Here is a 26,361-nt window from a genome sequence, read left to right on the forward strand (position 1 = left end):
TTTTCGGTGAGCATTCATCCTCCCTTCTATTTCAGTTTCCATAGGGATCCTCTCTCCCATCAAATACATACCAGTAACAATCCTTGGCAGGTAGGGAAAATTCATTTTCTTTTGTTATGCCATTTACTCAAGCGTAGTCCAAGGAAAAGAGTTCAACCTTCTTTTCTTCCTAAATGCTACTTTTTGTGAAAGGATTTTTGGAAATTTCCTGTTAGCTTTGAAGCTTGACATTGCCCACAGGAGTTGGATTAATTTATACTTTCAATCACTGGATGGCACCGAATGACAGTCTCTGGGTACGTGCAGCTCAGGCTCAGTCTCTGATGCCCAAAACAGGGAGGTAGATCTGGGAAGTCTTGTGTATCTCCATAACACAATGCACTATTGCGCAGACACTAGCCTGGCTCCCAAACCCCTGTAGGTGAAATCATGTGATGCTGCTACTGATTTTATAAGCCCTGACCTTGTTAAGCAGGACTGGTTAGTCATGACCCATAGCCAAACTGATGTTTGTTGCACAGATCATTTGCAGATGGTTTGGGGTAACCTTCAATGCTTTTAATGTGCCGTGTGACAAAATTAGCGGTTTTCATTTGTAGCAGTATATAAAAGTGTGATTTATATATAGCTATACATATATATAAGAGAATGGCTTGCGGCTGCTACTGTTAGTAAAGTTTAAAGTTTTTATGTTTATTAATTATGGTTAATATTACTTGTCTTTATGTAAATGTTTTCAAGCAAAATAAAAAAAAATAAAGAAGCTTCTGCTTTTACTTCAGGCTAAAGTTTTCATATACGAAGGTGGCTAAAACTTTAGAAAAAATAAATCACAACCTTCTGAAAAACTCTATTAAATCAACTCTATTAAATTAAGAAGTATCTGAGGGAGCACATAAAACTGAAGAAGTCTAATGAAAACTTGGTCCTCCCTGACTGTGAGATAAAGGTGACTCCTTCTTTTTTGCCATGTGTTTAAACATCTAAGTTGTTGCTTCCACCATTTAATTTCTTTAGGTAAATTTATGACTTATTGTATTTCATCTGGTGTAGGTGGAGATTAATCATTATTTAAATTGAAATGATATAATGGCAACATCTGTTACTTAGTAACACAAATGTATGATTATATTCTGTGGTAGTTAACTACTTTCATAAGCCTTTTTGAGCAAATTACATAGCTCATTAGACTTAAGAGTCACCTGCACTCTACATAGACTCTGTGCTAGTGCAAATTATGTTCAGAATTTGCCTCGGGGCATGTTTGCCCTAAACTATGTCGGCTGGGGCTGATGTGACTGGGAGAGGGCTGCTACCCACTTGAACTGCTGAGTCACGATACATTACGACTGGATTCAGGATGCGTCTGCATCTTACAGCCTGCAATGCTACAATTGCTGATGCCAGAGATTCAGACAGGACTGCCTGGAACATTTAGCCTTATAAAAAAACCAGAGAGGTTGAGGGAGAAATAGCTAGGTAATGAAGAGATGGTGAAACAGTCAAAGTCCATACGACATTTAGGACGTGTGAAAATATACTTATCCATAGAAATGCAGTCATCTGAAATAAAGGGAGCCAGAAATCTAGAGGGCTCCCTGGAATGACATAATACCAGGAATTTGGGGAAAGGTGGGACAAAGAAGATAAACTGTTGATTATACATGATATGGTGTCAGGTTCCCAGCTTCTTTAAGAAAGTTTACCTTTGCTGGGCATGCAACTGAGCATGGATGGCATCCCTCTGTGGTTTGCAACATTTCAGATTGAGTCATATATCACTTGTTTCTTCTCTGTTGCAGCTGATGAGAATGATGATACTGGCTACATGGGGCTCAAATTTCTCATGCATAAAGTGCACCACATGCCCCAAAACCATTGCATAGCTGACTTCTGCACCCCCTGCATTATAGAAGGGTGTGTAAAAAGGAAAGGATACCTGAAGTGACATGAGAATGTAGGAATTAGTATCACTGCGGGTCAAAAGTTGAATATTGCGTCTTGAAATAAGGTGTAAGCAGGAAGAAAATTACCATTTTGGGCACTGATGATTTATGTTAAGTTCTAAATGTTTTGATAACTTCTTTATCCTCTTCCCTGTGTGCATGTGTCACCCACAGACTGTGACATCCATCTCTGGCAGCAGCACCTGAATGCAGAACTGCCAGTGAATGCTGAAGCATCACAGAGCATTTACAGAGAATCAACCACTACTCTATTTCTGCTACCATACCTCCTGTTCTCTATTTTCTAGTGATATTTTTTCTCTGATCTTTTCCTAAATGTTTTTAATTTGTAGCTTGGATTTAGAGCTGAATATCCCAGATGGACATGGGTAAGCATGATTATTGGGAGGCTGATCCAAGCTGAAGCAGGGTCTCAGCTATACTACTTGTGCTCGATTCTATAATTTTTGCGCTCTGTTCTGTCAGGAAGTGCTGCTAAGTTAAAACTATTTTCCTATATTGCAACAAGTAGGAGAATTTGGAAAATATCCTTTTTAATGAGGCATTTTTTAAAAAATCACATCTTATTAATCAAAATATTTTAAAGCAACTTTTCCACTTAAAAACAAATCTCAGAAGAAGTAACACTTCAGATTAATTTTGCACCCTACCTTAGTTGATTAGAGTCCATTATAATCAGGAGGAAGTGAGAGTTAGATGACACCCTGAAAATTTCTGTCCTTGTTAGCAAAATTCTTCTTAGCATGCATAAAGGTTTAAGGATAAGACACATTATATTATTTAGCACAGCAAGGCCTCAAACTTCACTTTATACTTACATTCAATTCTAAATATTAAGATAAAAAATTGAAACAAACACATTTAACAGAAATATTTCATGTGATACAGCTGAAAATCACTGAAATACCTGAAGCCACAGAAACTGCACATGGAAATCCATTCTGGCCCATAACCAAACATGAGGGATCCCTACCATTCTCAAAGACGTTTTACTCCAGAACAAGTGACTGACCATATTCGTATTGCAAAATATTTGAAATAAACGAGTCTAAAAAAAAAAATAAATAGACAAGTGCTGGACATAGCTAGTGTCAGATTAGGCACCAAACAGACGGTTTCTGACTGGCATGTCTTGGAAAGCTATCAGACTTGCCACCTGGCTGTGGCTGAGTTGTTTGTTTGTTTACTAATTAATGTTCTGTTGTTCTTTTAATGAACATGTTTCAAAAATGCATAATAAGATCTCATGAATACATTTGGCACTGTTCATAGGACGACGGCTGCACTGTCTACACAAAACGAAGGGCTCTGTTAAGCTGCGGTCGCCGCACCACCTGTCAGGAGTGCCTCTGCATGGGAACAGGTTGGACAGGCAGAGTCAGATGCTGTGATTCTCCTCCTCTGGGTGTACTCCGTGATGGAAAATCGACACTTGAATAGGTGCCTCACCAGCAAGCTAAAAACTTTGTTAATCGTTCCTTAAAAAATCCTCAGAGTCAGTGTGAGGATCCCTCCGATCCAATCTACAATTCAAATTAGGCATATGCATAATGTTTTTGAAGGTCTGTGTTTAAATTTCAAAAATGGAGATGAGCGTCAAAAATTTGGTTAAATCATGTAAATGTTTAGAAATAAGTAACTGAATATATTCAAAATACTACACATAACTCCCCAAGCCCACACATACACAATAAGCTTTTGCAAAAACTAATTGTCACATGCATGAAATACTTTCTAATATCTTCTTGAACTATAGACCGAAGACTAAAATAGCAGAGCAAGTGTTTTATGCAAATAGTCACATCTATCAAGAATTTTTGGAAAATAAATTCTAGAGTTAGTCATTATTACTGATGACTATTTCCTGAGGCATTTTACTAAAAAATGAACAAACAAACAAACATATATACATTTTTTGTTGCTGGTTTCATGGAAAACAAAACTCACTTTTTGGATTAAAGCAACTGACAAGTATGCAGCCATGTGGAAATGTATTTATTCAATATATTTTGACTTAAGTGCTTGCCTACTCTCTTTCTGACTGTAGGCAAAATTAATACCCATGCTGTTCATACTAATCAATTACCTAGCCTGAGATTCAGTCTCCAAACACAAGGTAAAAAGATCCACTATGTAAAACTACAAAAATGTATCAAAAGAAAGACCCATTACTAGGGTAGGTGATAACTCTGCTATATGAGCCTTCTCCCGCGTTCTTTTTCTACTTTACACGATGTTTCGAGTATTCCTACATCCTTGGGACCACACAGTTTTTATTTTAGTATATGTTTGACATAATGTTCAGTAAAAAAAATATCTCTGATTTTCTCTTTTTGATCATGAAGCTGACACTGTTTCTATCAAATAGTGCTATGTCAAATGAAGTTATACAACTGCTTTTCTGATTATTGCAAATTGGTAGGTCCTTTTGGAGGAGAAGGGAAGAGAGCAATTTTCAAAACTGTAGGGGTGAGGTTAACTTTTAAACTTTGAATTACCTGTTAGCTGTTTATCTAACCAAACCTCACCAACGGGAATTTGATCCAGGTGCCTATATTATACACATCTCTACTTCACCTTATAGCATATGAGACAGCCGCAAAAGGCTAGGAGGTACAAAACAGGGCTTATATGATATCCATACCCTTTTGCAGTAGCAGCTAGGGGCCAGGCAAGAGTAAGATGCAAGATCTAAAATTGACCTCTTGGTTTCCTTCAGGATGAATTGTCCTCCAGAAATGTCTATCTCTTTCCACTTACCACAGAGCAAAACTAATTTATCAGCTTGGGCCAGATATCCAACTTTTAGCTGGCTAAAATTAAGTAAAATGAGTCCAGTTCCAAGGCACTCTCAGTGCCCTTACAGACTTTCTCCAAAGATCATTGATAAGTTTTTACCTAAGTAAAACAGTTCTAGGCTACATCACACACATACAATATTGCTTCAACATGTTGACAAAACCCTTCTTAACCTGTAAGTCTGTTTACCTTAACTTATGCTACAGCTTTAGTCAAAGAATTGAGCCACCCAGCTCCTATGGATAACTTTTAAAAAGTCTTGTCCCAAACTGCAGTTTATTAGCGCTTACAGAGATAAAGTTTGGTAAAACCAGATTTTAAACCTGAACACATGCTAAGTGCCCCCAACCCCCTACATAACCAATGCATGGTGACCTCTGAAGCTTTTGAAAAATCTTCAAATCACTCAACTTCAAGGTCACAGACATAATCATACTGCCCAATTTCTTTATGTAAAATTTCCACAAAGCACAACAGATTATTTTCATTTGTCTGTCACTAGGTGACAATGAAACATAATGGAGGACACCTTGATAAGTTACTTTCAGCTGCTTCTTCTTCCTGTTGAAATCCTATATAAAATGACAGCAGCTAAAAAGCTAACTGGTGTTGCCACATTTTTATATTGGTACTTAAATGATCACAAATTGAGCTGCAAAACATTCCATTGGCATCAAATGGGTTGTGTTATTGATTTAAAAAGTAAGAGCTTTGCCTGGACCTGTTTCAAATCCTGAGGATGATTTTAGATTCACATATCTACAAGATTCATGTGATAGGTCTCTGGGAATTGTTAGTTTCAGCAGTACCTAATTAACACTCTCATGCATGCACAAGTGCAAACTGTATTCCAAAACATATCTCTCAGTTGAAATGTTTGTCTTGGCACCAGGATTTTTGCTCACCACCAATTAAAATTTTTGGGAGCATTTGTAATTATTTATTTTCTTGAAGTTACAGGAGAAAAATGACCAATACAAATTGAAGTGCAATTATATTGTTTTCAGGTAGCCTTCGATGGTGGATTTTTAAAACCTTGCACTGGTAAGATGAATGGTCAAATACTGAGAGTGGGAAAGAAACGAGGTCTCCAGAGCCATTCTTGGCTAGCAGAAGGCACTTCAAGCCACCAGTTTAAGCTAGGTAAGTGTTTGATGTTATCGTACAGATGAAATAAAACCCACAACTCTCCTTTATTTGTCAATCCTCAATATATTTCCTTGATGGAACTGGGATGGTGGGAATGGCTCAGGGGAGTTAAGGAAGGTTTCAGTTCCTGCTAAGGAACTTAGTAGGGCACAGTTGATGATCTGGTTCATTATCACAGCAGTTGTCTTTGTCTCTTAACATCACCTCTCTTCTGTACCTTCTCTGTTTCAATTTTCCTTTCCATTCAGTTTATGATTGTTTACATCCTTCTCAGTGTATCAGTTTTCCCGTCTTCCAATGTATTATTATACTAAGTTGTCCCCATTTTTAGGTACAATTTTTTTCTAGTTCTTATCCATTAGTTCAACTTTTCTTCATACTACATTTACCCTTAAATATTGGAAGCCATTATCCTCCATGATTCAAAGAATGAGTAGCAGCATCTTAATTTGCCTATATGCTGGCTTGTAACATCTGATCTCCCCATTATGTTTCTCCTTGATGTTTCTCTGAGGCTTTTGAGAACAAAAAGGGTATTGATGTGATATCTAAACAAATTTATACATAACTTCTTAACTTTATTCACATTAGCTGAATTCACACTGTAAAGTTTGCACATCACTTGTAAGTAATAGGAATATTATTTTCTTACTAGCTACTATAAGCAATATTTTGCAAGTGGTTGTAAATCCGCTATCTTAATTAATTATAGAACGAAGGATAAAAGCCCAAACCCGACATTTCTTTCAAATCAAAGAAGGCCAGAACAGTTTGACTGGACATTTCCAAGGGGGAAGGAAAAGAAAATGCCTTTAGGTTCTTTTGCAGTTAGAGAAAATGTCACATACATAACAAATCTTAAGTGCTATTTTATTTACTATTGATTTTAAACACCAAAATGTCTTCTGAGTAATCCATAAGCATAAAGGACAGCTGCTTTACTTACAGAATATGGACACTGAAGAGACATTTAGTACAAAGAAAAAAGCACAGGTGTCTTTTTAGGATATGCAAAGTCTAGGCTTGATTTTAAGCATTACCACAGACTTTCCACAAGAGGAGGAGCAAGTGACTTTGGTAATACTTATTCAGACAGATGTGGCCTCCTCTTTCTGCATTTGAATGTGTTTAAATATCATCCAGATTCAGACCAACAGGATGGCACTGAACTTGCATGAATATACTCTTCTTTAGAGACCATCTTCACATAAGTAAGAACGGGGGAATTTACCCATATGGTACACTCAGCCTACAACTTCAATTAAAACAGTGCAATTGGTAATTAGGCAATATCATTTTCAGTTACTAAGGAAGTGAAGTCCAACAATGCATTGAGGTAATGCATGAAAATAAATTTTTCCTTTATTAAAGGTATTTGAAATTCTGAAGGTTATTCGAAACATCCAATCTCAGTCTATCATTAGCTGATTAAGCTAATTGGCTGGTTCCCCTATAGACAACAGAGGAGATGATTTATGGCAGGAGCCATAGATTTCCAACCCAAATGCTAAATAAACATCATTAATGCTATCTATGGTATCTCTCATACTTGTTGGCTCATACTGATCTTGAAATCCTACTCAGGGATCATTATGTTCTTTCTTCCCCAAAAGAAGCCTGTGAATAGGACTGGGTGGAAATCACATTTTTATCAAGGGTAATAGCATGCCCATACTGTAATAATTTCCGAGTCAAGGAATCTGTGTGCCCAGCACAGAAGATGAGATGGCACTGCCACACCTGAAGCCCAGGACTTTGGTCTCTCAGCTGTAACAGGACCCAACACATCAGACATGGTCTCCTACATGAAAAGATAAGACCTGGGACATCTGAAAAACACAGAGCCAAGGAATGAGAGACTATGGCACAAAAAAATTTTCCACTGTACATAAAATCCAGCAACTTTTCCCTTCCTGTTAACATCTCAATGTCTCTGCAAAATAGACAGCCAGCCAAGAGTTTCAGTTCAGAACAAACACACTTCATTTCCCTTACAATGCTACATCACACTTGCATAAAGCACTTTGGTATTTTTAACCTAGTGACTTCTCCCTCACTGGGATTTTCAGCCTACTTGAAGCTTCTCTGTGTTGTGAGCTCCTTGGCATGCCAGTGATTCAGCTGCCATAACAAAATGCACAATTTTAAAAAGCTTGTTTTTAATCAGTATCATCATGAGATATTCATTCATAAAGTGCTTATTTATCATCTGACATACATTTCCATCATAATTCTCAATTACTTATTGTTCTTACAGGGCAGTGAAGTCATCAGAGAGATGATGCACATAAACACAAAAGGAAAAAGATCAAAAGTGGGGAAAGTATATAACATGTATATGCCTTGAGTATGTGAAAATAGCACTGTTACCAGGGTTACAAAATGGAAAAAAAAATCACTTTTACAATGTATAGAGCAAAAGATCTAGTTATTAGAATAAAACTTGTCCCTTAAGATCCACAGTACAGCGTCTTTCTGAATGTGGAATTTCTTGTCTAATCAGAATTTGAAAACATCCCCACTTTAAAACCACAAGACAAGGTCAATATTACAAAATCATAGAATAATGGAATTGATTAGGTTGGAAAAAGCACCAGCCCCCCCAGGCCCTTCCCCGCCGGGCAGTTCCCAGCCCCCTGCCCCCAGCCCGCAGCGCTGTGGGGGGCTGGTGTGACCCACGGGCAGGGCCCGGCACTCAGCCCCGTTGGGCCTCATACAACTGGCCTCGGCCCCTCGGCCCGGCCTGCCCAGACCCCCTGCAGAGCCCCCTGCCCCCCAGCAGGTCACACTGCCCCCAGCTCGTGTCCTCTGCAAACCCACTGGGGGTGCGCTCCAGCCCCTCGTCCAGGTCATCGATGAAGACATTAAACTAAACAGGACTGGCCCCACTGGTGACTGGCTGTAACTGGCTGTAACTCCATTCACCACAACTCTTTGGGCCCGGCCATCCAGCCAGTTTTTAACCAGAGAACAGTATGCCTGCCCAAGCCATGAGCTGCCAGTTTCTTCAGGAAGATGGGGTGGGAAATGGTGTCAAAGTTTTTACTAAAGTCTCCATAGACAACATTCATGGGTTTTCCCTCATCCACTAAGTGGGTCACTGTGTCTTAGAAGATCAGGTTAGACAAGCAGGACCTGCCTTTCATAACCCCGTGCTGGCTGGGTCCGATCACCTGGTTGCCCTGCACATGCCATGTGATGGCACCCAGGATAATCTTTCTCCATAACCTTCCCCATCACCGAGGTCAGGCTGACAGGCCTGTAGTTCCCCGGATCCCCCTTCTGGCCCTTCTTGTAGATGAGCATCGCATTTGCTCATTTCCAGTCACCTGGAACCTCCCTGGTTAGCCAGGACTGGCGATGAATGATGGACAGTGGCTCAGTGAGCACAACAGAGTCCATTTCCTCTAATTTTTGATGTGGCATGAAAAGTTTAGCTTAATTTTTTTCTGTTTTCATTTCAGATGATTACTGATATTTCAGAAAATACAGTGCCAATATTGGAAAAATATTTCAAATACAAGTTTCTGCCTGAAAATAGAAGCATGGAGCCCTGCAACTTTTCAAATATTTTTCAATATATTGAGAGGACATCAGAAATATGAAAAAACCAAGACACATTCTTACAATCACTTTTTCATTTCAGCATAGTGGATTTTTTTTCTATGCCAATTTTTCAGTCTAGAAAGTCCTAATTGGTACTGAAAGTGACCCTCCAAGCTCATTTCATGCAAATCACACAGGTCAGTCAAAGAAGACTGTGCAGATTGTTTTTTGGTTGAAGTACTTAACACATTTTGAATATGTTTTAGGAGATCAGGTACAAGAAGATCCAGTTTCGGGTTTTTTTGAGTACAATTCTGAAATATTGCCTGACTTTGTGATTCTATTTTATTAAATTCTGTGGATTTTCTCTTACGATTTTAATGGATGAAATGAAAGATCCTTATACAGAAGTTAGAATTTCCTTTGCATGTTTCACATTATTATACATATTTATTAATATTAATTTTCATTACTATTCAGATACCTGAGGATCTGGTTGATAGAAGTATGCATAACAAATGTGAATGTATTGATTATAATGACCTTCAGTGGACTTCTTGAAGTATTACATGACTCTCATAGGTTTACAAAGCACAGATTTGTACATTGTTGTACATGAAGTGTACATTTGTACATGAAATCAATGTGGATCATTGTACAGTCCTTGCAACATGTTAATGCTATGAGGAAAGGTATGTAAGCAGAGAAGAACTTAATACCTTAGTTGCACTTACAAGTCTTCTTTGTTTTTATATATATTGGTTATCTTCTGTCTTTTCCCCCTCCATATTAGTTTTGTTCCAGATCCAAAAATACACTTAATTTCACAAAAGAAATTGAGTACTAGTTTTTTTAAGTATAGAAGAAGAGATTATGGAACTCTGCAATATTCTCATTAGATTTATGAAATTTTTGAAAACAATATTTCAGGTCAAATTTTCATTCTGCAAAGATAGGGAATGATTGCATTATGCACATCCTTGTACAGTGCATATTTAATGTTCTCTGAGTTAGTGTTTCTGAAAATAAAGCTAGATGGAGGCAAAACAGTAAAAAAAATCACAGTCCAGCTGTTAACGAAAGCCTAGTAATGAACAGCGTGAATAGTTAGTTTGTTCAAAATAGTAATTTAAATAATGTTCAGCACAGACAGAGCCATCTAACCTCAACACTTTTTTTTAGAACATTGAAATTCAACTGTGAATTAATGAATGACAAATTCCTCTTACACAGTGAGTAATAATCTGGCACAGGACTCTCGTGCATAGTAATTGGTTAGTCTTTCCAACCTAGCACTTGAAGAGTATCTCACATAAGAAAGGCAAACTGAATGGATGGTGTAAAATCTATGACTATCTCACAAACAAGATTTTTTCATTTCAGAAAACTAGTTTCAGGTGAAGAGCAAGGCAAATACAGCAAAATCATGTTTACATTTGTTTGCAAAGTATATAGTTCAAGGTAAGGATAATTCAAGGCTCCAGAGAAGCTTCTTTAACCAGTATTAAACCAAACAGAGAATTTGTTTCAAATACAGAAGAAAAGCATTTATTAAGATACTTGTTTCTCTTCAATTTATTTTTTCAATAACCATATCCACTAGGATACAAAATTCAATTTAGAAAACCATTTACTGTATCTTAATTAAATACCAAAGACTGTTGGAACATTTTTTTCTAAGATCTAATAACAAGATAGCCAATTAAGATGTTAATTCTTAAATAAAATGCAAATTGTGCCCTGTGATTTGCGCAGCATCTCTGAGTTTTGGATTGTTTATGTGAGGCTTAGAATGATTGCTGATTTAAATGACTGATTTACCTGTTTTCTCCTGAATGCTCAGTCTCTCCATGTCTTTTTAAGCATGTGGGAGAGGATTGACCTGTAAAAGGCTCAGACAGGGAGTAAATGCAGTAAAATATTTTAATGCCTGAAACCAATAGTTGGGAAACTACCTAATTAGAAGCCATGAGTAGAATCTATCATTAATATTACTTTGGAACTTAAGATCCATGGACACAGTCTAGGAGTCTGGGGTGTTAGGACCTTTGCAAGCACAGGCCACATAAAATCTTGAGACATAAAATCAGACACAAGAGTAAAACCAACATAAAATACATGAAGAGAGAGGAATACAAATAAAGAATATCATGAGGTAATATGAAAGCTGATGGTCTTGCTGTGCTAACTATTGCCATTCACAGAAAGAGCACAGAGGAGAATATCCAAACAGAGATGTAAAGGAGGATGAGACATTTTGTGGGTATCGATATGAAGTACATCCCAGTTTTAACAGGCTGCCAAGGCAGAAAGTGCTTTGCAGAAATCATATCACTCACTGAAATACTCATGGACGGAAGCTTAATTCATAAATGTTACCTATTACTCTTCCTCATGTTTTGGCACACAGTAAGGTTAACGTTTCTTCTGAAGTGAAATTTTCTATGGGATGAAAAAAAAAATCAATAACAACAAAAAAAAAAACCCACTACACAAAATGGTCAAAGAGAAGAAATGTTTATTGGTATTGCTTACAGCTGCTGTGTCTGATTTGAGAGCCCATTTAAATGCCAGCATTAGAATAGTTATGAGTAGTGTGATACAACCATTGTGAACTGATCACAAGAAAGGAGGGTAATGCCCACCAAAGAAACGATGACTATAAAGGCAAAATTTTCTAGCTACAAAGATTTGTAACTGTGGTATTGAAAAAAAAAAATAATTGTAGAATTCCTGAAAGCATTTCACTTCTAGAGATTTTTTTCCCAGTACTTTGAAAGACCCATCAGTTACCAGAGCTGAAGATGTCTATAAAAGTGCTTTTCTATCAAAATAAAATCTTGCATTTTTTTCTAAACTGAATATTTTAATGAAAAGTTATTGTGATAAAGTATCAATAAAAATGATGTAGCATTTTCATTAATACATACTGATAAGTAAATTTATTTTTTAAAAAAAATATGTTTGGAGCACTCCAAATGAAGGTTCCTGGTTCTTGACCACTGGCACAGATTATGAAAACAAAACAGCCATGTACAACCTTAGTCTGCTTTTATAAAATTAGTTTTCAAAAGACAGCAGCTCAAAAAATACCTTTGCAGACAACCTGCAAGGGTCTAGAACTAATTCTCAAAGTCACTTGCAGCCTTCTGCTATTAAATACTCACTTGCATAAGCATGTAAAGTGCTAGAAACAGTAACACTGCATGAGACTTGCCTTGAGAGCCCTGAGGGATGGGGTCAACGTTAAAGCTGCTACATACCGGGAACAGAGAGCAATCTTAGGAACAGTTTTGTAGTTCCACACATCCAGATTCCCCTTGGTCTGTCTCTGAGAACTCCCAGCCACCTAAACCACTAGAAATGCCTGGATGCAGCATCCCCAGACAGAACCGGTGGGGCTGAAATTAAGGCTAGAAATCAAATTCCTTTCTGGAAATTTCTCTTCTGAGATGTGCAAATAGCAACTAATTCAAACTTTTTCAGTTTGTACCCTTTGGGTCAGGCCTGGCTGGGGAGTCCCAAAGGTGGAAGGATTTTCAGGTGTTCAGTTCCTCAGTCAGTGAGGAAAACATCTGGTCTCTATTTAATAGGCTTGGCTGTCCCTTGGCACATCAAACTACCAGCTCCTTTTCAAGGCAGAAGGCAGCAGAAGATACCAGAACCTGCCTCTGAGCACAGAGAGAAGGTGCAGGAGTATGCAGGAATGTAAATTTACTATACTCTTTCAGGAAAAAAAAGGGGTTCAAGGTGAAGAATTCTCTTTCCTGAACATAAGTAAGTTCCTGAACTTGAGTAGACTCCCTCCATAGACCTCTCCCGTTTTTAAAGCACAGATGTCTATTAAACCTATACCTGAGGGAGCACCCCACATCTGCCTACCCACCTGAGCAACAGCACCTCTGCTCTCCCCAGAAGAACACATGCCTTCTGAGAGAGCGGAGCGTTGGTCAAGGTAGATCTTCCCTGATTCTCAGCAAATAACGTATCTTTGGATGTATTCACCTCAAATCCCCTTTACTGGGGACAGAAAGGACAATTTATCTTACCGAAGATCTGAATCACCCTATGTGCATGCCTGCAACTCTCCACTGATTGAGCTCAGACCAGTTTAGTGCTGGTCTTAGATGAGATGAATCCTGCTTTTCTCCGTCAGTACTGTAAATGGCTGGATAAAAATCTATTTAAATCAAGAATGAAATTATGATGTAAAACCATTGCTGCTTATTTTGAAGAGGAATAGGTCCTTTTCTCTGGTACGTATGACTCAATACACATTTCAGAGAATCAAGATACAGCCTGAGCCCAAGATGGGCTTCACTTTTCAAGAAATGTAACAGTCAAATACCACTGCTAAAACCTCAGAAAAAAAACCCAGTTGATTCTCTGCCTAGGATCTACATCCTGACCCTGGGCGGATTTCTGGGCACTTCAGAGGAGAGCTCAGAAGAAAGATGCGTGGTTTCAATGGTCAGCTGGGAACACTGGGACTGCATTCCTGTGGGAGTGACATTCTGCATCTCTCACCTGAATCACTGCAGTTGAATGAAACGCAGGCTCGGTGGTACCTGTTGCTGTTTGTTGCTGCTGTTGTTCCCAGGGTGCTTCTTTAGTCCTATTGTTTTCCACCGGGAGAGAGGAGTTAATGCTTTGTGGAGTATGAATCATTTAGTCTTCTGGCTACAAGAGCACAACCAGAATGAAATAGCAAACTGTCACGGAGCTTCTGGCTGCCAGTAGCTGAAATTGGCATATTGAGTTCAATGTAGTGTAAAATAATGGGGGGAGATTATTAGAAAACACTAATTACCTTTACCCAAGCCCTTGTACAGGGAGATCCCTCATGACAAGGACTTATGGAGCAGCAAGAAGTAATTAGGTTTTTGACAGAGTGATTGCTGCATAAGTAATTAAGCTATCTATTTTCTTATTATTGCTACATAATATCCGTTATGCATCTTGTGGTAAAAATAAAAAATATATCTAAACTTTCTCAAAAGTTTCAGCTAAGAGATGACAGCTGCAGAAGCAGGTCTATCTTTGATTTTTGTTTATTAAGAAAAACAACAACTGTGTATTTATTACTCCTCTTCTATGTAAGGCAATTCCAAGTAACCAGCTATCAACAAAACCAGACAAACAACCTGCAGTTAGTGTTTTGGTTTCTGGACATTCACTTCTATGCAGGAGTTCCTAGATGTTTGTATAACTATCTGTGGTCAGGGCAAGTAACTAAATAACACATTTCAGTATATTACTTCTGCTTAACTCTCCTCCCAAATTTCTATTAAGTTTACAACTAACATGAAGCCCTGCATTTTGTGATAGTCACCCTCTTCAAGATATTGCTGGGCTGACAATACATTAGAGTGTAATTTTCATGTCAGAACTGATCAGATAAAGTCAAGTTTGGGTGTTTAACATGCTCTTTTTCTTACCCAGACAACCTCCAGGTGATGCACATTTAGCTATGAAAAGTGAACTGATTTAGCCAAACCCTGAAACCTTTGGACACATGCAGAGTTTGGAAAATTATTCAAACAGAAGCATATTTAACTTACTTTGTTTTAACTGCTGGGACACATGGAATAATTTTCCTTTTGGTATGTTTTGGTGGAAGTATATTAAAAAATCAGCTCAATCATGGTTAAAAAGTCAGCACGCAAGATTAACATTGGTTTGTGCATATCAGCACTTAGAGACAGAGAATGTTTAACAGCATACTAGTTAAAACACTTTAAATCACCGGCTTTGTAACTATGCATTTTCCCAGATAGAGATGACTGACTTCTTACTATTCGGCCAATCTTCACTTACTTTATTCTTACTAACCAACATGAATAAATTTTGAAGGATATGACCCCTTAGTAAATACAGATTTTATTTTATCAACTTTGCCTTCCTAATTAAAATACTGTTCATTTAATTCATTCTGTTATTACAGTGTTTCTACTTAAAAGGAAAAATATCAACAGAATTCAGCTTGGGCCATATTCCTTGAAATAGTACACGGGTTTTTATCTGCTTTTCCTGAAAGCAGTATATTCTTGCCAAGATTTATACTGTCTTTTCAAGGCAGTAGTGAACTGAATGCCACCAGAATGAGGCTGAGAGTGTTTTGGTATTTCATTCACGTTATCAGTCGCCTTCAGCCTTCACCTCTGGAGACACAACAGCTTCACTAACAACTATCAATTCAGCCATAGTGAGGGGGAAATGTGCTGCTGTGTGCGCTACTTTGTCATTTTAATAGAGTGATAGAAAAAATGAATTACACCACGAGTTTACAAATCAGAAGTTTTCATTACTCCGAGTAAGATTCTTCCATAATCACTCAGCAGTGTTAGTGAGATGGGTTCCTTGGTATAAATCTCTGCCATGCGGGTAATGTTTTTATGTTCAGATCTTCAGGGTGTTTTAAGTACAACTAAATCATCTCAAATGTGGAGTTAGAGAAAGCATCTCCCTGCCTTTCTGATCCCCACTTCTCTAACAGAAAAACGGAGCATGTGTAACAATAGCCGTGGAACTGGAACAGTCGAATGAGTATTGTCCTAGTGATCCAGTATTTCTTTCCCTTTATCTGCCACACACTTTTCTCATGTTTATCTATACAAAGGGCCTCTGTCAGAAAGACGTGAACAGAAGTGATGGCAGATTTGCCAAGAGAAAAGGCTGTTTCTGGACCACATGATCTTGAACAGATTCTCTTTATTAGGAGGTGGGAACATGGAACTACAAACCCCTGGGTCTTTCCCTCTCATAAATACCTTCTCTGTATCCAGACGTGTGTGTGGTTTGTGCGTGTGCAGTGAGTCACTATTCCTAGGTGCAGACTCTGGGATGATGCAGATAAAAAAAGAAAGAGAAAAATAGAAGTTGTGGAAAATAGCATACCCACATACTACAGAGAAAGATAATAGAAAGGAAACCGATCTTAACCACTAATCAGTACCTTCCCACAAATCCCTATTTGTCACCATGTTCATTTTAAAAGAGCAGAAATAGGTTTGGGGTTTTTTTGGACAAACATATGTCAAGCTTTTAATGGAGATCATTTTAGACTCGCTACACTTTACACCAAATATAGCTGTTCTAAAGATCAGAATTTTTCAGGGATAATGCTAACTTTCATCCAGTTCCAACCACCTTTAAAAGTTTCTAGGGATATGTACCGGGTCACATTTTCATTCTTAGCTTTAATATTTTAAATAGTTACCTTTTATCATATAGCCTACACAGAATGGTGGAATAACAATGCTGGAATTTAAGATCTTCATTTCTTTTCACTTCTTGAATTCTTGTTTTTGAGAAGAAAGCATCTCATATTTTCTCAAGTTTAAATAGAGGTTTTCATTGTTCCAAGAGTATTTTTAATGCTTTTTCTTATACTTGGAAGAGTCTCTTTCATCATCAATATAGGCTCACCTCAGAAAATTCTCTGTGGGCATTGCTTATCACTCTCAGAAGACATATTTGAAATGAGCAATCTTAAGCGAGCCACCCATAGACTTCTCCCATCCTGTGTTTTAATAAGGTGTTGAACAGAGTAGACCTTTCAAGTCAAAAGTAAAATCAGAAGTGTATATTCCTTGTGGGAGGACAGAGATGCACCCCCAAATGGACATGATTTCCCAGCAATGCCACTGACATAATTTTATGCAGAACTGCAAGTATGGGTCTGCTGGCAATATGGAGCTGTCTCTGAGATTGCCTCACTGTTTTTCAACTGTGTAAGTCATGCCATGGATTTGTCCTTTTCCAATGAAAGTAAATCTCATATAATGCTCCAGGATTCTTTGCCAACTCTTTTTCTGTGCTTTTCCCCATGTCTCGTTTCCACTGGGAGAATAGAAATCTCATGTTATTCCAAAGCATAAGACACGTTTTCCCTTCATACCCAATGTTATCAAAGGAGACTGAGGGTAAGCATAAGTCATCAAATATATAAATAGTAGTCTTAGAAAGGCAGGGAATTAACTGCTTCCTTTGTTCACATGGCTAGGACCAGAAGTAAGCGGCTTAAAACAACCGGTTTAAATAGGTAGGTTAGGCATTAGGAAGAGTATAAGAAGTAGTTAGGCATAGGAAACTGTTGCCTGAGGAGACTGTGGGATTTTTATCTTTGAAAGATTGTAAGCAGATCCATCCAAAGAGGGATCAAGCATCCTGAGTTCCCAGCCACCACCATTCCCTACAGTGCTAAGGCACAACTCTATTCAAGTGTATTGACTGACAAAGCTGCCCTCCCTTGGTTGTTAATGCCAGTCTTAGATAAGAAAAATCAGATCCTTCAGGAAATAATAATTTAATTGGACACACTCATGATTTGTCATGTCATGAGAAGGATATATTCATTACCAAGGTCAACTAATTATTTGTTTCCTATTGAGCAAGACTGCCTATTGAGCTCACTGAATTTGTCCTACTCTATAGAAGTACTTGAATAATCAAAAGAGCTTGGAGCCTCGTAGTCCAAAAGGCAACACAGGTAAACAGTAAAACACAGTGTCTAGCCTGAGTTGCTCACTGTCTAAAGTAATTCTGAAAGGCAGATACAGAGAAAAAGCAAATGCATATAAAAGTAATGACACATGCAAAATCACCAATATTTATAGTGCCTTTACTAGTATTAAAGCGCATATCTCCTAGGACTAAGCTCTGCATTCATGACCTACCCCCGCCTGCTTCTTTCTTTTTATTCATAATGCACTGCACAAGGGTTTCCTTACAAAGACACCAGCTTTGATTTAGCAGGTTCCTGAACTGCAGATCATTTATAAATTTAAGAATGCTCCAGGAAGATTTTGCTCTGCTGTGATTTCTGCATTATTTGCTGTTGGCTGCTTCCAGAAACAACACATTGATTTGGGGGACCTTTGATCTGACCTGATACAGCCACCTTTATTTTCTAATGTTATGTTTTCAGATGTGTAGGACCTGAATTTCCTCTCAGAGACATACACATCTCTTATGGACATAAATAGAAGGTGTGCTCACTTGCCAATATGCTCACTAGGAAATTCTCTGATGTTTCCTTGATACCATGTCACACCTACACATGCTCCAGGAAAGATACAACATTCCTGTGAGGGCAAAATGAAGACATTCTTCCAAACATGCTTACAGCTTATTCCCATCCCCCACTGCCTCCAGCCACATCAGTGACTGTGAAATTGGTCTGCAAGATACAAGATTGTTTAGAAACAGGTTAGATACAGATCTTTTTTTTAAAAAAAAATAATAATTTGAAGAGGTAAGGTTAAAAAAATCAAGCTGATTGATTGATTTGCTTTCAGTGCAGATGTTTACCTCACTTGTCTCCCTAAAATTTTGAAGCATAGCTTGTGGGGTCCTTAGTTACGTAAGGACTTAATCTTTTGTGGTTCACATCCTAGAAGGAAAATTATGCTCCTTTTGGTTATTACACAAGCAGCCTTGAGGTGCCAAACTTCAACCTGCAAAGCCAAGCTTCCATCTGCAGCAGGACACAGCTGAGGGCTGCTGCTCCTCACCTTGAGGGTCTCTGAGCTACAAAGCTGCCAGGTAAATGGAGAACACAAAGCTTCTTTCTAAAACTAAGTTATTCTTTACCATCTAATCTGCTTAACCTCTGAGGACACTGTTTGGATATAGGAGAGAAGACAGCTTTTCACTTCCCCAGTCTCTTTTACAGCTCTAGAAAAGTAAACCTTTGTTTTACTGTGAAGTTCTTTGTCTTTTGGGTGGCAATGAAGATTCTGACTTATTGCTGCTAATTGCAGTGCATTTAATTACTAGGTATAATATGATAGCTGCTTCCTTGGGCTACACATTGATGCCTGACAAGAGTACTGAGAGATAAATGAGTGGGCAGTAGGCAGTTGCCTTAGAGGGAGCAGCGTTCAGGGGAGGCTGTAGCAGGCTCCTATCTACTGCAGCTTGAAGAAGAAGGAAGCAGACTCCTCACAGGCTGGAGCTGCATGATTGTACTCTGAAAGTATATTTTAACCTGCTTGTTTTGTCCCTGGAGAAGAGATCTGCACACTTCTACGACATTTAGCTTCCACATTTTTGTCAAAGGCTGTCCAGTTAGGACTGTTCTAGATAGAATAATTTTGACTGATTAATTTCTCCCTGAAGAAGCAGAAATCACCAAAAATGAATTTAATGCATATTTCAGGTCTGCAAAAATTCATATTGTCATTTAAGAACTTATCCACCCATTGAACCTGTACAAACACAGAAAAAGGAGTGTTAACCTACACCACACAGCATACTTTAAGGAGGGAAATCACATCCTCTGCAGTGAGATCTTTCTTTTTCTAACAGACACTTTTACAAGTCTCATGAAAGATCTCTTTGAATTATTGAAAAGAACTCATGTCACTCAGATAATCTATCTCGCTTTAATTTTCCTGCAGCAATAGCTGCCCTTTTTGGTTGCTAACCAGATTTTCTTCACATATTGCTGAGTTTCCTACCAGCCAAATTACTTTGGGGACTTCCCGGAACTAATGGTCCTCCACACTTTATTCTCCTTCCTTATCTCTACTACTCACCTTCTACTGAGCTCACTTCGCTGCAACATCTGTGAGACTCAGAATCAATAATTTACTCCAATCCTTCCCTCAGGAGTGAAGCAGGTAAATTTTATTAGGAGTGGTAATTTGTGAAATTTAGGAAATATTTGTGTTGTTCTGAGAAGAATGGGTGTTGCTTCAGTGGGCCACCTTCCCTCTTGCAGAGCAAGGAATTGCTTGTGATCATCACACTGCTGGAACTGGTGTCCTCCTTCAGCGGGACATGCTTTGCCACTAATGGCATGCTCGAGAGGGTTCCCCTTACCCTGGGGCACAGCCTTTTGCATATCACAGAACGCAGTGAATTCTGAAAACGCAGGATGTGGGTTTTAATCTTTGCAAGGACATTTAAAAGCATAGTCATCAAGTTCTGATTGCACGTCAAAGAAACATGGAAACTCTGTGGGGTGTCCTGTAGTTCTAGGTTTCCTGCCTCTTTGCTGCAGATATTGTAAGCAAGACACAATTTTATACTATTTCTGCAGACCCTTGACTGAGTAAGTACCTAAGAGCCATGTGGAGTTTAAATCAGACATAAATTTCAGTGATGTTTCTCCAACTGGACAGCTGAAAATCAGAATCAATACTAGAACCTAAGGAAACATTTTCATCTCTGCTAGATTTTTTTACTGGTTGTGTTTAATTTTGTCATTTTATACAAAAGGAAGTCCAGATAATCTTAACTAACTTGTCTTTACTCAAACAAGGTAGTCAATACCAGAGTAAATCTGACACACGTTATGCACACTGGAACATGCAGCATATAGAAATCCCAGTAATTCCTTGCAGATCAATACTGCCTCTGGAACGCCATTTGGAAGCTGGAGATGCTGAGCATGCTATTTTATCTCTAAATGCCTTTACTTCCCTCTCTCCTTTCCCTTTTCCTCTCAAGGTAGGAAAAGTCCTACTGTCTTGCATTTGGAATTACAAATCCTTTGCAAAATTTCTGTCTTTTGTTCTGTAGGTTTGTATAATAACTGATTTTATGCTATTAAATAAAACAACCCAGGGCTGTTCTCTTGTCTGCAGATAAAGGGCATGCAAGGCCTGCAGCCATGTATCTTAACATTCTTCTACCCCAAACCAGAATATCTATGTCCAAACTACATCTTGGTAACAGTCCCTGACAGTGCTGTCACCAACACCATGCTCAAGTCCCATCCCAGAAGTGTTAGTTGCTATAGGATAAAATAGTGCCAGCAAGCAAAAAATAGAATAAAATCATTCAGTAGTGTGGTACTGTTCTCTGAACCATTTTGTTTAGAACAGTTACAGTCAATAGGCATGATTTCAGTAGTAGCTAATCATTTCTATTGTACTATAGAAAATCATGTCACCTGGCACTAAAATACTTAGTCATTCTGAGGGATATTTTGGAATTCTTGTAGATGAAAGGCATCAGATGAATTTATCACTGGAGAGAGTTATTGCAGATGTTTTTTTCAAACATCAGAAACTAGTAGTCAACAAGAGCAGGATGAAGGCAGACATACAACATGAAAGAAAATTTCAGCTATTGGAGCTGTTACATAAAATGAGGAACAGCTGAAAATCACCTACAACTACATAGGTTTTATCTGCACAATTAATACTCCATATTTTCTTCTGAAATATGTTCCAAAATTATTCTGTTATGTGAACTTATGATTTACTCTTTAATGAATTTTATCTATAAGGATATCTCCTGGCGTATGACCTGTGGATGACAGAAGCAAGAAGGACAAACAGATGAAGCCTGGTGTCCATATCTCAATTAAGTTGAATAATGGTTACGTTAAAATAATTTTTTTTTCACATTTGAAAGACAGCACACTCACCTTTTTATTTGAGGTTAAGTCCAGTTCCTCAAGGTTCACGAGGTAAATATTTGCTGAGCATTTAAGATGTTTTCCATGAATCAAAAAGCTCTGGAATGCTACAATCACTAATGACGTGCCATCTTTCATCTCTGTCACAGGCAGGCAATGTAATTTTAGGAACTGCATAGTACATCAAGAGTGGAGTGTTTATTGAAGGATATCTTTCCTCCTCCCCTTGGGACTGTACAGGGTGATTTATTTGATAGGCACTCTCCTTGGCCGCTACATTTTCTGTTTATCTGAGCATAAAACAGGTGCTATGAGGAATCCTTAGCTTTCAAAAATCTCCTTATTTTTGCAAGGCTTCTGATTGGAAATATTAGAGGTAAACCCAAATCAGAAACGGAACAAAAAGCTAAGTGGAAATGTTAATTTCTTGTGGTTTCCCATAGAGCTACTGTGTGGCTTAGGGACTTTAGTACTTTCTGCATTTTGAAATAAAATAAAATAATCCTCCATTTCACAGAACAAGGGTGAAGCAACATGCATCTGTGAGATAACAAATATGTATCCATTAGTAGATGAAGTTTTCCATGTGAACCCATTGCATTTCAGTGATAGGCATTCTCCCTACACTTGGAGTGGCCTTTTCTAACCTTCTCCGTTGAATGGGCAGCCCAGAGCAACTCAAGGATCACAGCATGAGTGAAAATATAAATCTTTTCCCAGTCCATTTTCCTGCATAGCTTCACAAAAGAAATCAGTTGCATGAGCCTTCTTTTATTTCGGATGTAGCTCTTTCCCTTTTGAGTGCTCTGAACCATCTGCTTTTTTAAAAATCCTCTGAAATGTCTTTTCCACCTATAAAAATGATGCACAATAAAGTCCCCAACGTAATCTGCTTGTAAGATCTGGGTTTGTCCTGGTGTCACACCCATCCCAGGTCAGTGACTTAGGCTGTCCTACACAGAACCAACAAACAAGCCAAGCTCTGGACCAACAATTAAATATTTGTGGACAACAAAGGCAAACAGCACAAACCAAGAGAACACACAGCACATCAACGTTCTGGAAAATGGAGCTTTAGATCCCTGCAGGAACTCAGGCCATCAATAAACAATGATATTATTGTCTTGCATCCCATCTACATCAAGAAACCTTCCTGCAAGTTCCCCGCTTTTTCTTTTTCTCCACTCCACCCCCCCACCCCCCCACCCCCCCTCTTGTAATAATGAGCATTTTTGTGGAACATAACCAGTCCACAACATCCCACACTCTGCACATGAGTCTTGCAACCCTGCAGGGACATGAAGCAGTTCTCTCTCCTGATTAAGGGTAACTCAAAGCCAAACAAAAGTGCTCAGTAGGCAAAATGAGTTGTTTTATTTCTCACTTATAGCTGGTTTATAGCTGGCTTCTAGATCCTTAGGATCTCTGAAGTGTAGAGCCGAGAGACTACATCACCCCAGCTGTCCTCAGCTGTCTGATGCAGCCAAAGGAATGCTCTGGTTGGGTGACGATAAGTGCAATTAGTTTACATCTGTCCCCAGCAGCTACTGGCTGGGAACAGGTTAACCTACTTCTGAGAAACCACTTCTCATCCAATACCTTGGAATCTCTGTTAATAAATAGAAAGGATATAAAACAAACCCATGCAGTTTCATTGTAAACACTTCTAGTTCAGGCTGCATTTTTCACACGTAAATTCTATAGGACTGCCACACGCATGGACACACATAAATTGGTCTGGTAGAATTAAGAATTTTTGTTTTAACTTCAAACACATTAAAGTTTAGACTTCTGAAAGAAGCTATCACTTTCAATTTACTGAATGGAAGGCATCTACTGAATAACAACTTTCTTATAACTAGGCATGACAACTCCTACTGCAGGTAGAAACAGGTATTTTTCACTGAAAAAAAAGCAAAGCCAGTTCTTTCTAGACCTTGCTTTTTTGAAGACCTAAGCTGTATTGCTTCATTCTTATTCACAATCACCAGTTCCTGATGTCCTTATAAAGGCATCTCAAGGGCTAAATTTAGCAGTGCTGTACATAAACAAATCCCATACAAAATTAAGTATGGCTTGGAGTCTGGAGGTGTCAAGGGCCAACATATTTTTTGCAAATGATACTTATGTGCTTCTAGATTTGTGTGCTGCTGCACAGAATTGGCAACTTCTTGTGTTGGATAGAAGACAGCAAAGGTCATGTGGCACCAGATTCAGTTAGAGATAGTGGAGGCGGCATTTGCTCCGCTTTACTCTAAACAACTGGCGGGTAGGCTTTTCCACCAGAGCTAGTCATCAAGAGATACTTTGTACAAGCCCTTTTCTATAAATGTGATTTCTCTGACCTACTTGAAAGGTCCACATTACAAACAAGGGACCTAAGAAGGTCCTGTTTTTCTCCATTAACTATAAAGGGAATCCTGATTGCTAGCCCACATGGAAGTGTCTAAATTGTAGACATCTAAATATATTTAGGTCAATGTCACTCTGAGGGCTTTGGTCCTTTTGGGTGTCAGTCCAGGCAAGGGCCAAGATAATTCGTGGAAGAACCTACAGATAAAAAGTATTTGAAAAGAAGGGTGGACACAGTTGCTATAAGACAGAGAAATATTGAAGGCATTCACATCTGAAATTGCCAAAATGTAGGCTGATGCCACAGAGTAAGGGTAGAGGCAGGAGTCCCTGTTGTTGCCTGCTTGCATTCCCCTTTGCCCGAGGGGAAGAGAAGCTGTGTGCAACAGGGCAGACAGGAGATAGAGGCGGGTGTCCTACCAGCAGGACAGTCAGCGTCCCAGCTTTCAAGACAGCTGGGCAGAGGTGCAGTCCTTACAAGTTTCCCTGAAGGTCTCACCAGGACATCTGATTTCATCAACACCGTTTTATTTGTGTTCCTGTAGGGTTTGTGCTTGGGACAGCATCAGGTCATCCTTCTAACAATGCTCTGCAAAGTCATCAGGCCACATTGGCTGACTTCTGGCATGCTCCAGTTTGTGGTCAATACACTGTTTTCCTCATCTTATTTAGGGTTCACTTGTTGAATACGTGGCAAATACAAAAATCGCCTTAAGTTTATGTAAGTATCTTTTTCTTCTCTGTTTACTAGCCCAGAGCCTTTTCCTGCTGGGTAAACACATCTGAGTGAATTTCCCTTTCCGCCTTCAGTGGTTAGGGAAGGAACCACTGACATCATTGAGCTAAGAGAAAGGCTTACCTATGTATTGCCTTTAGGAAGTATGCACATGTCAGCAGATTGGCTGGAGAATAAAATGGGACGGTTAACAAACTTTGTTTGGGGAATATCTATTTCAGGTCCACCCAGAGGCCACATCAGCAATTCTTAACACAATGTTACTTGAATGAGGCATAGCTTCAGGCTGTATGTGTACATGATGCATTTTAAACTGCAGTGAGCAAAATGGATGATACAGATGAAATGTTTGTGTGCCAGCCTTCCCTTACACAATGCTATTAGGACTGGCCAAGCAGCCTTGTGTTTGCCTGGCATGTCATGAGGATGATGCATGTCTTTGTAGAATATGCACTGCTATGACATGGCTGACATTACCTTCTGTCTTTTAGATATGTGCATATATAGGACAGAACATGAGTATGTGCTTTACATATGCTTGACTGGACTGTTGTTTTTTGCCCTACAGGCTGGCTATAATTGTGTAGCATTACTCACCTGCCCAGCAGCAAAAATTCTCCAGCGAGTCCCAGGCGCCTCATAGCCATTAAGAGACCTCTCACAGTCATGCCTTCACAGAAGCAAGCAACCACTCGTGCCTTGGGCAGGTGGCTCCGAAGTTTTCGCAGCAGCTTGTCAAAGCTCTGTTCACCAGCATTGCTATAGATCTTGTAGGAATGTGCAATGCAGATCCCTTCCTTGGCCGCCATATCTTTGAAAGCTTCCATTCCACTTTCACCGTAGTTTCCTAAATACAAAGAGAAACACATATGCCCGTATTAAAATTTGCAAAGCTTTTCTCGCTTTGGAAACAGCAGATATTTTAAAGAATATGTTACATATCTGTGCAGAGACCAGTGTACCGATCTTAACAAAATAATATTAACATTTTAGTGAATCCATTTTTCAAGTCAAGATGAACATTTTTTCCTCAAAACTTCACTTCTGTTTAGAAGCCTGCATCTTTGCTGAAACCAAATGCTGTTAGGTACCTCAGTAGCAGGAAGATCTCGTCCACAAGGTGTACCTCAATAGATGTATAAATTGCCATCTCTTCTGATTCCCTTAAGTTGACTGAATGTGGCTAAGTGCTCTGGGGTTTATTTCAGAAAATTTAAAAAGATATGTTCAGAACAAATTTTGAGGTGTAATATTTTAAGTGTAAGCAAAACCAAACAATGACTCATAACAACACGACTTTGATAATAACGCAATCTGAAAAGCAGCAATTTTTTAATTACACTGAAAGGTAAAACTTGCTGTGTTGAAGAAAGAACTTCTGGAGAATGAGTAGCAAAATTGAGGATTAGCATTATAGGTATCACAAGATCACAGATTAA

At 38.7% G+C, this 26,361-nt stretch overlaps 1 protein-coding gene across 2 annotated transcripts in view; it reads right to left on the reverse strand.

Moving 5' to 3' along the window:
- LOC121083788 (metabotropic glutamate receptor 5) overlaps positions 1-25,763 on the reverse strand; it is a 156,182-nt gene extending 130,419 nt beyond the window's left edge. For both annotated transcript variants that reach the window (XM_040584499.1, XM_040584498.1), the window contains exon 1: positions 25,520-25,763. In XM_040584499.1, the coding sequence (XP_040440433.1) occupies positions 25,520-25,749 (230 nt within the window). In that variant the 5' untranslated portion in view covers positions 25,750-25,763. The remainder of the gene's footprint in view (positions 1-25,519) is intronic.
- Between the last annotated feature and the right edge of the window lie 598 nt (positions 25,764-26,361).

The sequence above is a fragment of the Falco naumanni genome, chromosome 2 (genome assembly GCF_017639655.2).
Source record: "Falco naumanni isolate bFalNau1 chromosome 2, bFalNau1.pat, whole genome shotgun sequence".
NCBI lineage: Eukaryota > Metazoa > Chordata > Aves > Falconiformes > Falconidae > Falco > Falco naumanni.